Here is a 22,421-nt window from a genome sequence, read left to right as displayed (position 1 = left end):
GAGCCACAGTGACATTTTGCTTCTCCTAGAATTTTTAGTGTCAATTCAGAGTCAGTATCCAGTAATCTCTGAAAAGTCTGATTACTTCCTTTTCTCCAAAAGACAGTAACTATCAAAAAGGCCATAGATCCTTTTGGGCAAGACCTGGAGGAAGATTAATTAAGATAAACTTCTGGCAGTGTAGTGAGGTCTTTTCTCAAGGGGGCCTGTCTGCCTGTTCATTCAGGGAGTTGTGGGTCTATAAACTGGATCAAGTCTGGGAATTAACAGACAGGCCATGACACTTTATTCTGGCAGTTTGATTCCAACTGCCATTCACTTGACCTAGAATTCATCTGCTTGTAGAGATCAAGTAAATATTTAGCAGTTCCCATCTATTTCACTCCTAGGGACACCATGACTAAGTAGCCAACGTCATAAGTCCTTAAGTCAGACCATTCTGGTTACTGCTTTGACTGCACTGTCCACTACAGTGGCCACGCCCACCTTGCCTTTGTTGATTCAGTGCCACCACTTGGTCCCTCCCACCATGGGGTCCAATCAGCCCCATTGTAGTTAGGTGTCTTAATTCAGTTAGAGCAGTTCCCACTACCAAATCTGACTCACATAAAATGCAATCACAGCAGTCTTCAAGGATGCTGGAGCTCCCTTCACAAATTTGTTCCTCACCACTATGGTAAAAGGCATGTCCTCTGGGCACTCCACGTGTGGGTCTGTGGGTCTAACCTGATAAATGCACTCTAACATGCCAATTTCCCTAACCTTTGGATTCTTTCTTTTATTGTACACCAAGGCAGGTCTGGTACTTCAACTTGATTTAGTGCAGGCTACCATGTAATCCATGCTTCAGTGACCCAACCAAATAAACTATTAGATATTTTCCTAACTTCTTGCACTGAAACACTGAATGAAGAATCTGTGCTTAAGAGGCCCGTATCAAAAAACTCAGACTAATCCAACTTTATGTTTCTTGCACCATTATCCCACACCCTTAACAGCCATTCCCACCCATATTCCCCAAGTTTTTGTTTGTATGTATAAGAAAACTCAATAAGTTCTTTTGGAGTGTAGTGTACTTTCTCCTGGGTCATGCTTTGTCTCCACCTTTTGGGGCTTGCTGTGGCTTAAGTCTAATTATAAGTCTAGAAGTCAAAATGGGTGGTAGGGATGTGTTCTGAGGACCCTCCGCAATGCTTGTAAATCATATGCCTCAGGCGATGCCTCAAGCAATGACTCAGATGCCTCCCCAGGGGACGATTCAGACAAGGCTCTTCAGTCACAGCTGAGTTAATCACATCAGATGGGGGTGGACGGGCAATGGTTTTACTGGGGAGGATGGTTTAGCAGACAAAGATGGAATAGTCTCTTCAGACGGGAGTGAGAGAGCTGACTCTGTTGGCAGGAGTGATTTAACGGAATTTAGGGGCTCACTGTCTCCAGTTTCCTGATTATCTGCCCGTATGTCCCAATTCCAAGTTTCAAGATCCCATTTCTTCCCAATCAATGCCCTCATTTTAACTTTAGACACCACTCAAGGTTGGGAATTTAACTGCCACTGTCATTCAGCCACTCTGTCAATTAAGATTCTGGTTTTAGTTTTCGGCAATATCAGCACCGTTACTACAAGAAATCAGACTTTCCTTCAAGGCACAAGTGGAAACTTGGAGGTTGTTTATGCTGCTCTTAATCTGTGACTCTGAAGCCCTAAGTTTATCTCTTTCTATCACCACTTTGTCTAGTGACTGTAGAACCAACCAACCAGTTTCCTTATACTTCTCATTCTGAACAAACTGTAGAAAGGTATCAAACATGAGATCACCTCTCACCAACAGCTGATCTATTGGTGGTGATATTTTGCATATTTCCATTGCCCCTCATGCCATGGATTAGTAGTAGCCTCTTTACTACTGGAAGCAGAGTCACCAACATCTTTAAGACTAACCAGACTTGAGAATGAATTTAGAAAACTCATCCTTACAATTTTGTTTCTCTAGAACCACTCTTGGTGTGAAATGTCTTAGGCTGGGTTCTGTAGAGAAGCAAAACCAGTGAAGCGTATATATTCGTGTATGTGTATATGCATGTATATATGTATATGTAGAGACAGATAGATATTTGTATCAAGGAAATGGCTCACACAGTTGTAGAGGTTGGAAAGTCTCAAGTCTGTGGGTCAGGATGGAGGTTTCTCCTGACTCACATGGCTGCAGGGGCTGACAAACCCAAGATTGACAGGTCAGATGGCAGGCCTCTGGCTCACAGCCAGGGTAGGCCCATGAATCTCAAGATCAACAGGTAAAATGGCAAGCTGCTGGCTCACAGGCTGCAGAGGCTGACAAATCCTAAGGTCAGCAGGTAAGCTGCTAGCTCAAGTCCCAAGAACTAGAGGTCAGATGACACAAGCCAGATGCAGGATCCACAGCAAACAAAAGCCAGCAAGCTTTGCCAGAAAGTCCAAATATACTGGATGCAGGCCACATCCCCAAGGAAACTCCCTTTCAACTGATTGGCTGCTCATAGCAGATCTCATTAGGGAGGTGATTATATCAGATATTATTATGAAGATGATTACATCATTACATAGCTGCCAAACTACATCATAACTGCCAAACCACTGAGAGTCATGGCCCAGCCAAGTTGACACACAACCTTAACCATCACGCCATGCTACACACCTTTCGTTTTGTAAATTAACACTAAACTCACCTTTCTAGAAACTCAATTCATTTCTAATAAATGACACAGAAGATTTACTAATATATTCATAATATTATATTAGATTATTATATCACTTTATATATTTTAATCTTCCTATGGGCAATAATAACCAACTATTTTAGCACTAGGGGTTGTGCTAAATGTTTTATATACAATTTTTCATTTAAACCTTACAGCAATCCTATAAAACATTATTACTTTTCTCAGTTTTACAGAAGAAAACTGGATTAAAGAGAAGTTATAACAAAGATTACACTTATTAAGTGGCAGATCTGGGATTCAAAACAAAATTTGTATGACACCATGCTTTTATTCAGTACACTACACTGCCTCTCAATCTACCCAGCAAGTGGTTTATAATTTCCTAACCACATATATTCAGTTCAGGAGCAACAAATACAAATGCTCTACAGGGCTAAGCACTTACTAAAAGTGAGTAAGATAATTTTTGTTTCAATAAGTTTCACCTGATAGTAGTAGGGAATGGTGGCAAAACTGGCGGCACATAGTTCATCAATGTTCAAAAAATTGGTTTACAGTTTGAAACACGTAAGTTGAAAAGAGCAAAACTTTTGATAATTTTTTGCTAAAAGCTACTGAAATCTAGTTCTGCTTTGTCCAGCAACGTTTTCCCCACAAACTTTGTCATGATCAGCAAAGTAATTACAGATAAATGTACATGTGGATAACACAAACATGGAAAAGTACCAGTAATTGTTCATTTTATATGATACCCAAAACCCAGTAACCTTGAGTCGATTCCGACTCATAGCAACCCTACAGGACGGAGTAGAACTGCCATAGAGTTTCCAAGGAGCGCCTGGTGGATTCGAACTGCCAACCCGTTGGTCAGCAAACATGGAAAAGTACTAGTAATTGTTCATTTTATATGATAGATATGCAAATACACATTGTACTTTAACTTTATGCTTAAAGTTTTTCTTAAGTCAGAAAACAAAGAAACACACGGGTATTTTAAGGCATGCCATTGGTAACCACCATTATCACTGTGATCTTGCTAATTTTGTTTCCCCAAATTTTATCCTATTAACTATAACAATAAATGGAAAACCTGGTGCTGTAGCGGTTAAGAGCTACGGCTACTAACCAAAAGGCTTGAAGTTCAAATCTACCAGCCACTCCTTGGAAACTCTATGGGGGAGTTCTACTCTGTCCTGTAGGTTCACTGTGAGTCAAAACTGACTCAACAATGAAGAGTTTGTTTTTTTTTTTTTTAATAACAATAAATAATATTCATTGATTAACTTTTGTTAGAGAACCCTAGGAAACCCTGGTGGCATGGTGGTTAAGGGCTACAGCTGCCAACCAAAAGGTCAGCAGTTTGAATCCGCCAGGCACTCCTTGGAAACTCTATGGGGCAGTTCTACTCTGTCCTATAGGGTCGCTATGAGTCGCAATCGACTTGACGGCAGTGGGTTTGGTTTTTTGGTTTAGGGAACCCTACAAATGCTATTATGGAAATGTGAATAGAGAAGTAAAGGCTAGCACTCTCCAGCTAGAAGAAAAAGATCCACAAGAGCCCTTTGAAATATACATTGCATCCTAATAGCCTAAAAGGGAGCTCTGGTGGTGTAGTGGTTCAGTGCTCAGCTGCTAATTGAAAGATTGGCTGCTGGAATCCACCCAGTGTCTCTGTGGGGATAAAAGACCTGGTGATCTGCTCCCATAAAGATTACAGCCTAGAAAAACCCTACAGGGCTGTTCTACTCTGTCAAATCGGGTTGCTATGAGTCTGAATCAACTTGAGGGCACCGAACAAAAATGTCCTAAAGAACTCCTTGGGTGATGCAAACAGTTAAGTGCTGGACTACTAAATTAAAGGATGGGAGTTTGAACCCACCCAGGGGCGCCTCGAAAAACAGGCCCGGTGATCTGCTTCCAAAAGGTCACAGCTTTGAAAACCTCATGGAGCAGTTCTACTCTGCACACACAGGGTCACCGTAAGTTAGAATTGACTCAACAGCAACTAACAACAACAACGTCCTAACATCTCATTTAAAAAAACAATCATTTGAAAATTCAATTGAAATGAGCATTATTTGTAGTCTCGCCTTGAAATATAACTAGTGTTTGCTCATTCATTCTACCCAACCTTATGGCAGACAATGTCACAATATTCATTTTATAGACAAAGACACAGAGAAGTTGAGTCACACATAAAGTTACATAGCTATGAAGTGAGAAAACTGGAATTCAAACCTAGGATATCTGACCCTAGAGTGTGTGTTCTGAACCACTATGTTATGTTGCCTCCCTTTTGGGAAGACAGGAATACATGTAAAATGAATAAAACTACGTAAAGCAACAAATAATTAAATGTCCCAAAGGTAGTGTTGAGACGGCAAATTTTTTAAAAAAATACATATTTACCACATTTAAAAAAAATTAGCTTAAAAAAAAGTGACTAAGAAGAAAAAAGGACATCATGGATTCACATTATTACACAAAACATCAAGGAAGAGAACGAGTGTTTCTTTGATGAATGCTCAAGACTTGGAAAAGCATCCCAGTTAGGGATCCGAGTACGAGTAGAGTCAGAGAGGGAGAGATGGTCAGGTTATACTGACAAGCAAGCAGTAAATATACCCGCCTGGACCGAGCTGAAGTTGGCAGGGTTCAACCACATGAAATACATACATAGAGTTCCTCGAACTGTTTCTGGATTTCACTATCCATTTCAACAGCATTAAAGTTTGGATCCCTGATAGGAAATGCTTCAACAAACAACAACGCAGCATTTGATCGAACTTCAGAGTTTCTGGCCTATAATAATAAAAAAGAGTATTTCAGATCTCAAAGAGATAACATATGAAGCCTGCAGTCTAGTGTTCCTAAACACATACTTCTATTATGTCAACACAGACTTATTTACAAACAAATTTCAAAAGACATTTAAATCGAGCAAACTTGTGAGACCTTCCTTAAATTAAGCCAAACTCTCAATGTCAATAGCTATCAAAAGAAAAAATCGGTTGCCTTACTTCAAAAGTCCCTTCGTATGTCAGTAAGAGACATCCACCATCATATCCTAATTGCTGACACCAGGGTTATCTGTATTGAAATATACTCACGAGTTAATCTGAACACTCGTTAAGGGTACTTTCTATCATCTTGTTCCCCAGCTACCAACACACCTGGGAGGCATGTAAACTGCAGATTACCTAATCGTGGGCAACTAGCCATGGCCCAGCCTGCAGGTATTGTTGTTTTTAATACATGTTGCTATTTCCCTTCACTGACATAGTTATTTAAAAAATGACTATGTAGTTTTAGCACTAATTAATTCAGATTTCCTGTTGAATGGTTCCAAGAAATGCTTTTAATAAAAGAAAAAAAATTCACTAAAACATTCATCTCCAAATTTCACAAAGCACTCACTCAGCCTCCAATCTCATTTTTATTGCCTTAATACAATTTTGAATTATGGTATGCTAAATCCAAAAGCATGATCAGTACATTCTAAACATGAATTATATTTTTTGAAATCTGTACCTTTAATCCTCTCCAAAGGATAGGTTTATACAATCTGTAAAGCATCTCTTCCACTCCCTGTCGAACTTTCTTTTGATGGTGAAAATAACTCAGCACCTAAAGGCAAATAAAAAGCATTTGAGGAAGAAGCCATAGTTTACCTGGAGCCCAACAATACATTTTACAATCTAATATTCTTTCTTTTAATTCCTTTTCTGCATTTTCCCATAAATTTACCAAATAGTGATGTTTATAATATCTTAATTAATTAAACTACCAAAGCAGAAAATAAGATATGGAAAAAATAGTCTTTAGTTATTTGGTACCAGGAGTAAAGCAACTATATCAAAATTTTGCACAGTTTAACATGACGCCATTCTTTACTACTATGTAGGATTCGAAACATCAAAAAATTTATGTGGAAGAAATAACCCAAACTGATCTACAATTTCATAAATCGCACCAAAATTAGGGGAGGGAATCCACTGTTTACATAATTTATATTATGTTCTAAACAACATTTATACATTCTATTTATTCTTTAACATAGTTGAGTTTAAAAATCAATCTTTATTTTAAATACATGACATCACAATTTTTAAAGCCCTCTAGAAAACTTAGTGGTCTAGATAAATCTCCAGGTTTCCAGGTTCTTTATCCTTCTGTTGTTACGTGCTGTTGAGTCAGTTCTGACTCATAGCAACCCTACAGGTCAGAGTAGGACTTCCCCATACGGTTTCCAAGAAGAAGCTGGTGGATCTGAACTGCCGACCTTTTGGTTAGCAGCCGAGCTCTTAAACACTACTCCACCAGAGATCCTCTTTATCCTTGGGTAACTCAAATTAAAACATCAATAATATAAAGAAAAGTAATTTCACTATATAAAAAAGCAAAGAGGTACTCTTTGTTTACTTAGCTTCTTGATACATGGTTGTCAAAACTACAACAAACAAAAACAGAAATTATCCTGTGGGTTAGAATGCTGACAGACAGCATCCGCCTAACTTAACCAAACACAGAGATCAAATTTTCCAGTTCCTTCTGCCAGGATCCTGATGATGAATTAAACACCTATCAGAGAAATAACAACACTGACAGCAGCGCTCTATTAAGTCAGACCACTTACAAATATAATGATAAAATTCATATGTGAATTTTAAAAACAAAGTATCAATCTTATCAAAAGAAACTACCAAAGCATTTGTCCATTTTGATTTGCAGAATACTGAAATAGAATTAAGTATATAAAAGTAAATAATAAAAACAAATCATAAATACCCTCTAGAAATATGGTAGTGGCAGTTAAAAGAATGATGATTTTGGAAATTTTTATGTCAAAGAATGTAATTAAAGCTTTCTCAATTAAGTTCTGAATGTCTTAACAATAGTACACCTTTTCTCATTAGTCTTGGGAGCAGTAATAACACGGCCAAATACCAAATATCCAGATTCTTAAAAATCCTTCTGACTGCCTGTGAAAGCTTAACCTAATCTTTAAAATTTAATCAAAAAAATGATCTAAAACAAACAAAAAAATTACTTGAAACATAATTTGTATAAAATTCATAACATTAAGCTATGCCTTACTTACCTCTCGTACTTTTGAATGCACTGGGGACTTTCTCTGAAGATTGATTCCGTGATACATGAAGTCCTGAACGCAATCATTCTCAATTGTCTGAAATAAAAAACATAATACGAGGCACCTGACACGGGTGTGTATGTGTACACATATATATAACATGATAGTACAACATTCTGAATACAAAAATAAACTTGATCTTTTGATGACATATAAAATCTTTAATCAAGTTTTTTATTTTAACTTTACATCTCTTGGATTTCCTTTTAGCTTCTTCTTTTATCTTATTTGACGAAATAAAATTTGTGTTAAATGGCAGAGCAAGCTTCCACCTACCACTAGGGTTTACTCCAAATCCAGACAAAGTTTAAGGATATAAGTGTAGTATACCCACTCCTCACTTATCAACATGATTAGGTTCCAGAGACCAGGTTGTTATGCAAAAAGCGGTATTATGCAAAAACGGAGGATGACCACATCAGATTACAAAATGGAGGATGATTACATAACTGCTAAATTACATTATTATGTAACTGCCAAAGCACTGAGAATCACAGCCAAGCAAAGGTGACGCGTAACCTTAACCATCAAAGCCAGAATCACTCTTGTCTTGCACGTTGGAGTTCATTATTGCCAGACACACATTGTTAGTGTGTAAAATAGCCAACAGATTTTTTATTATTGTTGTAAATGTAAAATGCCAGAAAACGAGATAGTCGATAAGTGAGGAACAGGTGCAGTGTGACAAAGACCTCTTCTGAGTCATCCCTGACCAGGACGACCTTCAGAAGATAGGATCTGTTCCAAGACTCTGAACTACTTCTAAGGTACAAGCTGGGCTTCCAAACTGACTGAAGGAAGATCCTTCAGGAGTGCCGCTGAGAAGCAGCAGGGGAGGAGAGGGAGGTGTTCAGTGTTCCTCAACTAACCCCTTATATTAAAGTTCCTCCAGATGGGAATGGCTGAAGAAAAACCAAGCAATCAAGAGTAGCCAAGAACTCCAACAGACCATCCCCTGAACATTCCCAGCCCACCCCCCTCCACATACCAGATTCCCAAGGGTTTAGGGAATAATGCTCAGTATAAGGAAACCTTACTATTAATCACTGACTCAACATCTTTGAAAATGTTTCCTTCACCTGAAGCCACTAATAAAACTCAGCATCACTAAATGAGGGACAACCAGATTTACCTGCCATGTGATGTGATGAAATATGAGACACACAGCACTACCTATGAAGTACTTGTGCCAAAAAAGTTGAATCCAAACCTTTAGAGCTAACTACCAGAATATGGCACATTCTATAGGACAACTAACCTGGATTCTTAAGCATACTACTGCCATAGGTTTATTAAAAAAAAAAAGAAGACGAAATTGTACAGCCAGCTGATGTAACCAAACGTACACGCATACAGGGTGAATTGGCAAATGTTGTGTGGTATGTATTTTTACAATAAAAAAATATTAATTCAAAGAGAGACAGAAAGTGTAGCTGCCGATGCTGCTGGCGAGCAGCCAAGTGCTTCATGGGTTTTGGTTTCTTGGTTTGAAGGTTCAGAGTCATGGTTTCATGGCCCATCCCAGTTAGCTGGCCTAATATTTTGTTTAGTGCTTCTGTTTTATCTCCTACTTCACAGCATAGTGCCTGGGGTCTTAAAGTTTGCATGCGGCCATCCAAGGGACAACAATTGGTCTCTATTTGCCTGGAGCAGCAGAGGAAGAGGGACAGTCAGGAATAGGAGGAAACAGAATGTGTGGCTAATTGCCTCCTATGCCATGAGACCAGAAGAACTGGATGGTGTCTGGTCACCATTACTCAATGTTTTGATCAAAGATTCCATAAAGGAATCCTGATCAAAAGGGGGAAAATGTACAACAGGGTTTCAGATTCCCATGTGTCATACACTGAACTGTGTCCCCCAAAAATACGTGTATCAATTTGGCTAGGCCATGGTTCCCGGTATTGTGTGATTGCTCACCATTTTGTCATCTGATGTGATTTTCCTATGTGTTGTAAATCCTACCTCTATGACGTTAATAAGGTGGGATAGGTGGCAGTTATATTAATTAGGCAGGACTAAATCTACAAGATTGGATTGTGTCTTGAACCAACATCTCTTGAGATACAAAAGAGAGAAGTGAGCAGAGACAGGGGGACTTCATACCACCAAGAAAGCAGTGCCAGGAGCAGAGTGTGTCCTTTGGACCTGGGCTTCCTGCACGAAGAAGCTCCCAGACCAAGGGAAGATTGATGACAAGGGCCTTCCTCCAGAGCTGACAGAGAGAGAAAACCATCCCCTGGAGGGACACCCTGAATTCGGACTTCCAGACTACTAGACTGTGAGAGAATATATTTCTATTTGTTAAAGCCATTTACTTATGGTATTTCTATTAGAGAAGTACTGGATAATTAAACATCATGGAATCCAGACCTTCTGGAACCATGAAACCCAGATGAACCCCTGAAACTACTGTCCTGAGGTAATCTTTAAACCTTAAACCAAAAACATCCCCTGAAATCTTCTTTAAACCAAAAATAGTTTAGCTTAACTAGTTTTTTTAGTAAACAATGTCTGCCTTGAGCATTATGCTGTTTTAAGGTCTATCTATATGGGATGAAATTGAAAACAGCAACTCAATAGATACGAAATGTAGGGGGCAGTAAGTGTACGTTAATGGAGGAGGAACAGTTTGAAAAAGAAGAGTCAGTATGGTTGCACAACTTGAAGAATGTAATCAACGTCACTGAATCATACATGTAGAAATTGTTGAACTGGTGTATGGTCTGCTATGCATATTCTCAACAACAAACATTAAACAAATTATACATACATAAAAAGATTCTATAGAACAATCCTGACTGGAGGAGGTACAGAGAGAATTTCAAATTCTGGTAGAATCCAGACTTTCTGGGGCATGGAGACTGTATGAACCCCTGAAACTACTGCCCTGAGATAATCTTTAAATCTTAAACCAAAAATATTACCTAAAGTCCTCTTAAACGAAACAATAGTTTAGCTTGATTGGTAAAGAATGTTTGCCTTGAGCATCCTGCTATTTTAGGGACTCTCTATATGAGGTCAGGTTGACAACTACCAACTCGAACGGTCTGAGAAGGAATTTAGGGGGCAGTGAGTTTATGATTGGGTGGGACTATGCAAATAAGGTGCTTGTGGCCCACCAAGGGGAATGGACAGCTTGCTAATAATGCAAATAAGGTAGGTAGAACCCTTGCGCTTATGGGACCATGAAAATAAGGTGTGTGGAATCCTACAAGGGGATTTAGTCAGTTTTGCCTTCCTGCTAGGCTTAAAATGAGCCAACCCAGAGGCGGAGAGAGGGAACCCCACTACCACCAAGAAAAAAGAGCTGGTAGAGGAGCGTGTCCTTTGGACCCCAGCTCCCTACGTTGAGAACCTCCTAGACCCAGGAGACAGAGATCTCTAACACTGGAAACAGCAAGAGATGGCAAGTAGCAGCAGCAGGGAAATGGTGACAGAAGAACCAGGAGATTGGCAGGAGATGGCGCAGTGGGCTTTCTTACGGAATGAGAAAGCTGACAGCCCTCGGGCAGGGGGCTTGCTGGTGGAGTGGGATGCCCCCAGGAACTTGTCATTAGAGCTAGGCTTGCTGAGCCACAAAGCTAGAGAGCTCAGCACCTCCAGGCCAAGGCTTACTGGCAGAGTGGGGTGCCTCTGAGCACTTACTGCTAGAGCTAAAGAGCTCTGTAACACTTGCCTGAGCAGGACACAGGCCAACCCAGGGGCTGAAGGGCCAAGATTCTGGAAAAAGGCCTGCCTGTGGGCACAGCTGAGAAGAAGCTGTTCAGATCAAAGAACTGGATTCTGAGTCGTTTCTGATCCCAAGTTATATCCCGTTACTTCCCTAGTAAACCGCTTAACTCTAAGTACAGTTTGTGAGTTGTTTGGCCATTGCAACGAACTGTCAAACCGAGCAGGGAAGTACTAGGGATCGATGGCTGGTGTCAGAACTGGTAAAAAAGTTGGAGAGAGGAGGTATGACTAACTAACCTCCGCCCATAGGAATCAGCCTTGAGCTGTTGATCTTGATCCTCCTTCCCCCTTATGAAGTTAGATGAGGAGGAGGTCTGATGCTGCTGCCACGTAATTTTTAGAGCATTGTATAAACACATTATTTAGAGATGCATACTGAAGTACACAGAAGTGAAATGACATGCTTGGGATTTGCTTTAAAATACTTGAAGGGATAGAGAAACGAAGTAAAATTGAGAAGTACAAAATGCTGATACTAATTTGGAACAGATTTAGTCAAATAATTAAGTTTTTAGTTACAAATACCTATTTTTAAAACCACTATAGAAGATAAACTGCCGACCCTTGGGTACTGGATAGAAGAAAAGGGGACACAGGACTCTAAAGACAAGTATTCCTTCCTGTGAATAAGCTTTATGCAGTAATAAAACAATACAAAAAAGAAAATCATAATATCTTGGTTTTCTCAAAAAAAAAAAATATATATATATACACACACACATTATAAAACCATTTGAAAAGCTATGAGCAATAAATAGTAATTTTTCGTTTCTAAAAGAAGTCAGTGGCAAATTATAGCATGTAAATAAGCTTAGCGCTGGACATGAGAGCAGAGTCAACAGAAGTTGAAGCTCCAAACATAAGGAGGCTCTGTCTCCAACCCTGCAAACTGCAACTCCACCTTCTGGTTCCTGGTTGGTTCTTCCAAAGAAAGAAAAAACGTCAGGGTGAAAGAATGGATTGTGGAAGACCCCTTTCTTACTTGTTCGGAATAAAAATTTTACTCTCAAAGGAAAAGAAAACACATTCAGAACTCAGTGCATACGAGAAAAATATAAGGAATATCAGAATTCCTTTCGATTTTTTCCCCCCAAGAAGGATTTTTTTAGAATGTTTCATTGTGATTGTTTTCATAAAATAAAGGTTATAGACAGAAGAACTGATGCCTCTGAATTATGGTATCAACAAAGAATACTGAATACACCATGGACTGCCAAAAGGATGGCCAAATTTGCCTTGGAGGAAGTACAGCCAAAATGCTTATTAGAAGCAAAGACAAAGATAGCAAGACTTTATCTCACATTCTCAGGACATGTTATCAGGAGGGGCCAGTCCCTGGAAAGGGACATCATGTTTCGTAGAGGGTCAGCGAAAAAGAAGACGACCCTCAGTGAGATGGACTGACACAGTAGCTGCAACAATGGGCTCAAGCATAACAACAATTGTGAGGATGGTGCAGGACCGGGCAGTGTTTCGTTCTGTCGTACATAGCGTCGCTCTAAGTCGGAAGCAACTCGATGGCACCTAACAACACCAACAGTCATTACAGGTTAGCCATATTGAAAATGAATGTAATTTCTTAAAATTCTCAAAAGCAATGTAACTAAAAGAGGTGCCTAAGAGTCTCAAGCTGCGCTGTCCAACAGAAATACAATGCGAGCCAAAAATGCAATTTAAAATTTTCTAGCAGCCACATTGAAAAGACACAGGTAAAATTACACAAATAATATATTTTGTTTAACCCAGTATATTCAAAACACTATAATTTCAACATGTAATCAATATTTTTAAAAATATTGAGATATTTGTCTTTTTCTCTGTACTAAGTCTCTGATAATGTTGTGTGTATTTTATACAATAACAAAAACCCAGTGCTGCCAAGTCAATTCCGACTCATAGTGACCCTGTAGGACAGAGTAGAACTGCCCCACAGAGTTTCCAAGGAGTGCCTGGCGGATTCAAACTGCTAACCTTTTGGTTAGCAGCCGTAACACTTAACCACTACGCCACCAGGGTTTCCTAGATTTATTTTATACAATAAATTTATTTTATACAATAGCACATCTAAATTTGGACTTGACACATTTCAAGTGACCAATAGCCACATATGTACTATCATATCTAGTTCAAGTCTAGGATTACAAAAATGATAAACAGCAAAATCTTGATGTAATTCACTCAAACTACACATCTCAATGAGTAATAAGAATCTTAGGGGGTGTGTATAACCACATACCCAAAAAAAAACTAAACCCACTGCCGTCGAGTCGATTCCGAGTCATAGCGACCCTATACATAAATGAACACAAATGAGGACAAGTACTATACTACATCTGTCACATAGTTTTTTATTTGACTTTTGACAGAAGCATCATTAACACAGGTTTTAAATAACTCTTCCCAAACCACTTGTTTAAGCATCCCTGGTGAGCAGTGATTGAGCGCTTGGCTGCTAACTGAAAGGTCGGTAGTTTGAACCCACCAGCTGCTCCATGGGACAGAGCTGTGGCAGTCTGGCTCTGTAAAGATTACAATCTTGAAACTGTCTATATGGGGGATCAAACTGACAACAGCAACTCAGAAGATGAGACAGGAACCTTAAGAGCAGTGAGTTCATGAAAACGATGAAGGAACAACTCAGAAAAGTAAGGTGAGAATGACTGCACAACTTGAACGCAATCAACATCACAAAATTGTACGTGTAGAAGCTGTTGAATTGGTGTATGTTTTGCTGTGTATATTCTCAACAACAACAACAAAGTAAATAAAATTTAGAAAAAAAATTAATGAGATTAGTTATATACAGGAGGGATGAATAAGGAACAGGGTGGAAAGGATGAGAGGATGGAAAATGGTGGGAGGGAGGATTGAGAATACTTTTTTCCATAGTTTTGCCTTTGCACCTTACATACTCAAAAAAGACAAAAAACAAGGATAGGGAAAGTCCAAAACAGAATACAAAGAAAAATGAATGAATCTAATTGTGTTAAAATATTATTCATAACCACACAGAAGGGGGAAAAGCTGTATTTCAACTGTAATCTTTAGAATAAAGACAAAAAGAACTGTGAACAACAACAAAATATTACCATCTTAGAAACCCTATGGAGCAGCTCTACTGTCCTGTAGGGTCAGAATCGATGGCAACAGGCAACCATCTATTCAATAACTATTATTGTTAGTTGCTGCTGAGTTGATTCAACTCTTTTAATAACTAGAATACAATAAAAATAAGTGTTAACATTTAATAAAATTAAGAGCAAATACCTCCAATATTTTCCCTGAAGCCTTTTTCCAAGCTCTGAAATAGATTTCTGCAATGTGTACCATCAAAGATCTGTCCCCGGGGGAAAAAAAAAAATCAAAATATTTTTAATGCAAATTCAAAGAATCATACTTTTAATGTGTATCATTTTAGTTACTCCCCTATTCTAGGGAAGAAGAAATTCAAGTTGAGAATAGTGGTTTGAAAAGATATGCTATCTACCTGTTGCAGCAACCAGGAAAAAAAAAAAATTTGAGAAGGCGGATTGGAGTGATAAACCGCTTCCTTCTTCCTCCGTCAAAGCTTTACCAGAATCTTACTATTTTCTGTGAAACTTTGAGAACATGGTCCAGAACCATATTTTAAAGTCAAATATTTTTTTAAATATAAATACATTTTTGGACTTGGAGTCCTTTTGGATTTTCTAGGCTCCTGATTCCCTCAGGTACAGAGGGTCCTAAAATACCAGAGCTGACTCCAGAATCACAGAATTTTAGAAATCTATTAGTTCAACTCACTCAAATATAGAGACCCAGAATCAAATTCCAACTTGGTACACACACAGATGGCTGACATCGGGACAGTTAATAACCAAAGCCCGCCTCAGCAGATGATTGTGCGGGTTGAACTTAAAAATGCAGATTAAGTATCTAGCACTATATCTACTGTACAGGAAACATTTGCTGTGTTAGGTGTGTTGTTGTTGTTAGGTGTCATCAAGTCAGTTCCAACTCATAACGACCCTATGCAAAACAACAAAATGCTGCCCAGTCCTGTGCCATCCTCACAATCTTTGCTAACCTTCAGCCCAGTCGCAGCCACTGTGTCAGTCCATCTTATTGGCGGTTTTCCTCTTTTTCACTGACCATCTACCTTACCAAACATGATGTCCTTCTCCAGAGACTGGTCCCTCCTGATAACATCCAAAGATGTTAGACGAAGTCTCGTCATCCTTGCTTCTAATGAGCAGTCTGGCTATACTTCTCACAAGACAGATTTGTTTGTTCTTCTGGCAGTCCACGGTGTATTCAATATTCTTCACCAGCACCACAATTCAAATTCAAATCAATTCTTCTTCTGTCTTCCTTATTCATTGTCCAGCTTTCACGTGCATATGAGGTGACTGACAACAGCAAGGCTTAGGTGAGATACATCTTAGTCCTTAAAGTGACATCTTTGCTTTTTACCATTTTAAAGAGGTCTTTTGCAGCAGATTTGATTTCCTGACTGCAGCTTCCGCGGACACTGATTACGGATAAATGAAATGAAAGCCTTGACAACTTCAATCTTTTCTCCACTTATCATGATGTTGCTTATTGCTCCAGTTGTGAGGATTTTTGTTTTCTTTATGTTGAGGTGTATGTAATCCATATTGAAGGCTGTAGTCTTTGATCTTCCTCTGTGAGTGTGCTTCAAGGCCTCTTTACATTCAGCAAGGAAGGCTGTGTCATCTGTGTATCGCAGATTGCTAATAAGTCTTCCTCCAATCCTGATGCCCTGCTCTTCTCTTCATATAGTCCAGCTTCTCGGATTATTTGCTCAGCATATGGACTGAATAAATGTGGTGAAAGGATACAACACTGATGCACACCTTTCCTGATTTTAAACCATGTAGTATTCCCTTTTCTGTTCAAATGATTGCTTCATGATCTATGTACAGGTTCTGCGTGAGCACAATTAAGTGTTCTGGAATTCCCATTCTTTGCAACGTTATCCATGATTTGCTATGATCCACACAGTTGAATGCCTTTGCATAGTCAATGATATCCCTGGTCCCATGTCTTCTTCTCAATCCCACTTGAATTTCTGGCAGTTTCCTGTCAATGTACTGTGGCAGCCACTTTTGAATGATCTTCAGCAAAATTTTACTTGCGTGTGATATTAATGATATTGTTCAGTAACTTCCTCATTCAGTTGTATCACTTTTCTTTGGAATGGGTACAAATATGGATCTCTTCCAGTCCATTGACCAGGTAGCTGTCTTCCAAATTTCTTGGCATAGATGAGCGCGTACTTCCAGTGCTACATCTGTTTGCTGAAACATCTCAAATGGTATTTCATCAATTTCTGGAGCCTTGTTTTTTGCCAATGCCTTCAATGCAGCTTGGATTTCTTCCTTCTGTATCATAGGTTCTTCACCATATGCTACCTCCTGATATGACTGAATATCAAGCAACTCTTTCTGGTGCAGTGACTCTGTGTATTCCTTCCATGTCAGGTATGACCATTAGCATATTCAAAGAGCTTGCAGAGCTAACACTAAAATGTACATCTCTAGATTCCTATATTGCAGAGCTCCTTCTACCAAAATCACGTAATTTAGTCCATATTATATTCAAAAAGACACATTGTACTCAAAATGTTATCGAAAATAGTAGTGATACAGCCTTTTTAAAAATTGTTGAGGTTGAGTTTTAACTGGTCAAATAATATAACTATTTAAAGGACTACCACAAATTAAAATCTTAATTCAAGTGGTCACTACTGAAAAGGAATTATTTTCTAAAGAAGGGAAAAAAAAAAACCTATCCAGTTACATAATAAACAATATAACAGTTAAAGGTTCCAATACTTAAAAAAAACTTAAAAAATTAGGTCAAATAGAATCTTACAAAACCAGATTAAGATGGCACAAAATATTAATTACCTTTAATACTTACTTTTGTAATCCCTGTAACTGGTTTTTAATGGTCCCATGGATCATTTTAATAAAGTTTATATTCCAGTTGAAGAGAGAACTAAGAAATCTTCTTCCCTATAGATAATAAAATAGGATAATATTAAAACTGCATCAAAATAAAAAGCTTCCAATAACTAAAACAAAAGAACAATTTTTGAAGGTTTAGTGACTTTAAAAATTTGCTATTCTTAACAAAGTAAATATAAATAATAATTTAGAACATGTACATTAAAAATCAGTTGGGGGAAAATGCCTCAAGTGGCAGCCATTTTAAGATGCGGGTGCATCTGAGGATGGGCTGTGGGGGTCTTGGAGTTACGGAACCCGGGAGGAACAGATGAAGGGAAGGAGAGCTGTTTTCCGCTTTGACTGCCAAACATCAATTACCACTGAATCCCTTTTCCCTTGTGTAACTACAAGCATATGAATAGAAAGACATACAGACAGGTATGGTTTGTGACATTTACCATGCTATCTAGCAATTAAATGGCCCATAAACACTTCATTTTTACTGTCACAAATGTCTATATAATCAAAAATTTAAAAATGCTTGAAGCCATAGTATTTTATGGTTAGAATGAAATTAGACATCAGTTCATTTCACCTTTTATTAACGAGAAAACTGAGGACTTGTACAGTTAAGAAGATAATTGTTTGCTAAGTTACAATTTTCAAATACATATCACCTCCGAGTTGCACAGGGGTTATAAATATATCAAGTAATGTTAATTTATGTGCATGCTATAATATTACACATACAAAATTTTGAATATTTATATTCTATAGAGTACATAAAATACATCTACCAAGAATGATCCTAGTGAACACCACTCCTGACTCTACATTGTACCTATACACATTCTCTAGATTCCTATAGAAATGCCAACACACTTTGACACAAATGGCAGGTTAACTATGCTTGGAACAGACAAGTGGGAAAAATAATAGACAGTACTGAAAGCAATTTGCCAGAAGAGTACAAGATGTCTATGGTTTACCTAGAATGACAGGAACCTGACCTGATCAAATTTAAGTTTTCCTAAGTTTAGCTTTTTTTTTTTTTTTTTTTAAGTTTAGCTACCTTGAATTCAAAGGAGCACAGAAAAAAAAAGGGGGGGGGAGTTTTAACACATATACACATTTATATCTGTGTTATATGTAAGTCAATATAAATAATTTGTCCAAATACAGTATTAACTTCTTTACTCTCCAAATTTCAAACAATTCTGAAAATACTTAGGGCACAGGCCACGCACTCAGCATCTTTTCCAATAACGACAAGGTGGGTGCTAGTTAGAGCGCAGTTGCAGCAGTATTTCCTGAGTGCTTGTTACATGCCAGGCAGTGTGCGGACGGTTTACAGGTACCGCCTCATTTGTTCCTCACAGCAATACTGTGAAACAGCAGTTCTCATTCCTACTTTACAGAAAAGAAAACTGAGATTTAAAACGGGTAAGTAGTTTGTCCAAGGTTATTCATTTACTGAGTGAATGAACAGGGATTTGAACACAACCTTTCTGACCCCAGAAGCTGAAATTCTTACTCTTAAACATATATGGCCTTTTAACCTAGCTGGCTACAGGCTGTACAGTAAGTAACGGGCAAATTATGTGAGTAGTTCTTTATAGCTAAGCTGACTTTATCATTAAAATAATGAAAATAGTACAAATAGCAACCACACGAACTTAGGAAAAATACATATTAAAAAGCAGCTGTAAAAGAGACCAAAAAAGAAAAACCAATTTACCTCTTCTTTCTTGATGTAATTAACACTTATGAAGCACTCAAGTAGCATATCTTTAATTTCTCTACTTTCCTCCAAATCATAATCAAAGCAATATAAAGCTTGGTGAATACGCCAAAGCCGACACATGTCCGCACCCTACGGATGACATAAAAAAGAAAAACGTTATACTAGGGTGCTTTTCTTTATAAATGGTAAGGTTACATCTCAAATGAAATATAAGAATATCTTATAATCATTATTCTAGGTTATTTATGAAAGGAGATAGTAAAAAGTGAATAGGTTTTAAATCTGCCAAGTGTCACATAGCTCTAGAGAACAATTTTTAAAAACATGGGCAAAAACAACCAGAAATATTGATAGAGAGCACCCTTAAACAGAAACTCCTGTGATGATGAAAATGTTCTATATCTGTATGGTCTGGTCCAGGAGCCACTAGCCATGTTCTATATCTGTACGGTAAGATCCAGTAGCCACTAGCCATGTTCTATATCTGTACGGTAAGATCCAGTAGCCACTAGCCATGTTCTATATCTGTATGGTCTGGTCCAGTAGCCACTAGCCATGTTCTATATCTGTATGGTCCGGTCCAGTAGCCACTAGCCATGTTCTATATCTGTACGGTAAGATCCAGTAGCCACTAGCCATGTTCTATATCTGTATGGTCTGGTCCAGTAGCCACTAGCCATGTTCTATATCTGTATGGTCTGGTCCAGTAGCCACTAGCCATGTTCTATATCTGTACGGTAAGATCCAGTAGCCACTAGCCATGTTCTATATCTGTATGGTCTGGTCCAGTAGCCACTAGCCATGTTCTATATCTGTACGGTAAGATCCAGTAGCCACTAGCCATGTTCTATATCTGTATGGTCTGGTCCAGTAGCCACTAGCCATGTTCTATATCTGTACGGTAAGATCCAGTAGCCACTAGCCATGTTCTATATCTGTATGGTCTGGTCCAGTAGCCACTAGCCATGTTCTATATCTGTATGGTCCGGTCCAGTAGCCACTAGCCATGTTCTATATCTGTACGGTAAGATCCAGTAGCCACTAGCCATGTTCTATATCTGTATGGTCTGGTCCAGTAGCCACTAGCCATGTTCTATATCTGTATGGTCTGGTCCAGTAGCCACTAGCCATGTTCTATATCTGTATGGTCCGGTCCAGTAGCCACTAGCCATGTTCTATATCTGTATGGTCTGGTCCAATAGCCACTAGCCATGTTTGCTGACTGAGCTACTGAAATGTGACTAATGTAACTGAGGAACTGGATTTCCAGTTTTTGTTTTTTTAACTTTCAATTAATTTTTTTTAACTTTCATGTCTAATAGCTACTGTACAAACAGCACAGGTTTCCGATGTTAGAAGACATTAAAAATAAAATTGATACAAGAGGAAATAAAATTGAAAGGAAAATGGATTTTTAAAAGATAAATCAATGCTGGTGTAAGGATAAATGCTGACACAAAATAGGTTTGTCAATCATTCCCATGGCTAGCAGGAAAAATCAAATAAGCTGAGGATATAGTCAAAAAAGGTTTTTTTTTTTTTTTCCCTTATAAAACTTACTGCTCCTTGGAAAGGGTACAGTGAAATAGGCCCTCAGACAATGCTGGTAAAAATATAAACTGGTATAAAAGTTTCTAGAAAGCGATCCATAATATGCATCAAGATTCTTCAAGTTCATAGCCAATGACCTAGTAATTGTATTTCTAGATATCTATCATAAGTAGAGAAATGAAGGTGAAAAAAGTCGGAAAGAAACACCTTACAATAACAACAATCACCTTGGATGGCAGAATTATGAATGACTTTTATTTTCCTCTATAAAAACAAAACCAAACCCTTTGCCATCCAGTTGATTCCAACTTATAGCAACCCTATATTTGACTACTGGTGGTACAGTAGTTAAGAGCTCAGCTACTAACCAAAATGCTGGCAGTTCAAGTAGACCAGTCGCTCCCTCCTTGGAAATCCTATGGGGCAATTCTACTCTGTCCTATAGGGTCGCTTTGAGTCAGATTTTCTCCTATAGTTTTCATCAACTCCCCAATTACCTAAATGGATATAAGTATCTCTTGTTGTTTCTTCTTGACTTCTGAACTGTATACTAAAGATTACAGTATGGAAACAGCCCTAGTTACATCTAACTTTCAAATACTCCAAAAGTAACTCAATCTTTAAATACTGTGGTAGCAAGGAAGGCACGGAAATACATCCCTTGGATCTTCAGGACAACCTGCGGTGGGGACACTGCTGACTGGCTGCCCCACTGCTAGCCATTTGGTTCCACCACCACGTTCATACCCAGGTCACCGAGTGACTAATCACGGCAGATGAACTTGTTGTCATTAGAAGTAGACTCGGTTCCCACTCACAGGGACCCTATGTACAACAGAAAACACCACCCAGTTCTGTGCCATCCTCACAAATGCTGCAGCCACTGTGTCAATAATCCATGTTGTCGAAGGTCTTCCTTTTTTTTCACCGCACCTCTACTTTACCAAGCATGATGTCCTTCTTCAGAGACTGGTCCATCCTGATAACACGTCCAAAATATGTGAGACAAAGTCTTGCCATCGCCATCCTCACTTCTAAAGAGCATTCTGGCTATACTTTTCCCAAGACAGATTTGTCCGTTCTTCTGCAGTCCATGGCATAGTCAATATTCTTCGCCAACAACACAATTCAAAAGCATCAATTCTTCTTCTGTATTCCTCATCCATTGTCCAGCTTTCGCATGCATACAAGGTGATAGAAAATACTATGGCTTGGGTTATCCACACTTTAATCCTCAAGGTGACATCTTTGCTTTTTACCACGTTAAAAATGTCTTTTGCAGCAGATTTGCCCAATACAATGCTTCGTTTGATTTACTGACTCGCTGTTGATTGTGGATCCAAGTAAAATGAGATGCCTGACAACGTCAGTGTTTTCTCCATTTGTCATGATGGTCACTATGAGTCGGAATCAACTCGATGGCAGTAGGTTTGGTTTTTGGTTTTTTATCATGATGTTGCTCATTTGTCCACTTGTGAGGACTTCTGTTTCCTTTATGTTGAGGTGTCATCCATACTGAAGGCCGTGATCTTTGATCTTCATCAGTAAGTGCCTTAAATTCTCTTCCCTTTCAGCAAGCAAGGTG

At 38.6% G+C, this 22,421-nt stretch overlaps 1 protein-coding gene across 2 annotated transcripts in view; it reads right to left on the bottom strand.

The window, feature by feature from the left end:
* Positions 1–22,421, bottom strand: part of NCAPG2 (non-SMC condensin II complex subunit G2) — a 120,882-nt gene that overhangs the window by 86,081 nt on the left and 12,380 nt on the right. For both annotated transcript variants that reach the window (XM_049861878.1, XM_049861879.1), the window contains exons 6-11: positions 19,280–19,414; positions 17,513–17,607; positions 14,855–14,924; positions 7,802–7,888; positions 6,232–6,327; positions 5,377–5,502 (exon numbers count right to left, since the gene is read on the bottom strand). In XM_049861878.1, the coding sequence (XP_049717835.1) occupies positions 5,377–5,502; positions 6,232–6,327; positions 7,802–7,888; positions 14,855–14,924; positions 17,513–17,607; positions 19,280–19,414 (609 nt within the window). The remainder of the gene's footprint in view (positions 1–5,376; positions 5,503–6,231; positions 6,328–7,801; positions 7,889–14,854; positions 14,925–17,512; positions 17,608–19,279; positions 19,415–22,421) is intronic.

This window comes from Elephas maximus, chromosome 20 (genome assembly GCF_024166365.1).
Source record: "Elephas maximus indicus isolate mEleMax1 chromosome 20, mEleMax1 primary haplotype, whole genome shotgun sequence".
Classification (NCBI taxonomy): Eukaryota; Metazoa; Chordata; class Mammalia; order Proboscidea; family Elephantidae; genus Elephas; species Elephas maximus.
The sequence above is the reverse complement of the archived record's forward strand: the minus strand, read 5'-3'. Positions and strand labels throughout refer to the sequence as shown.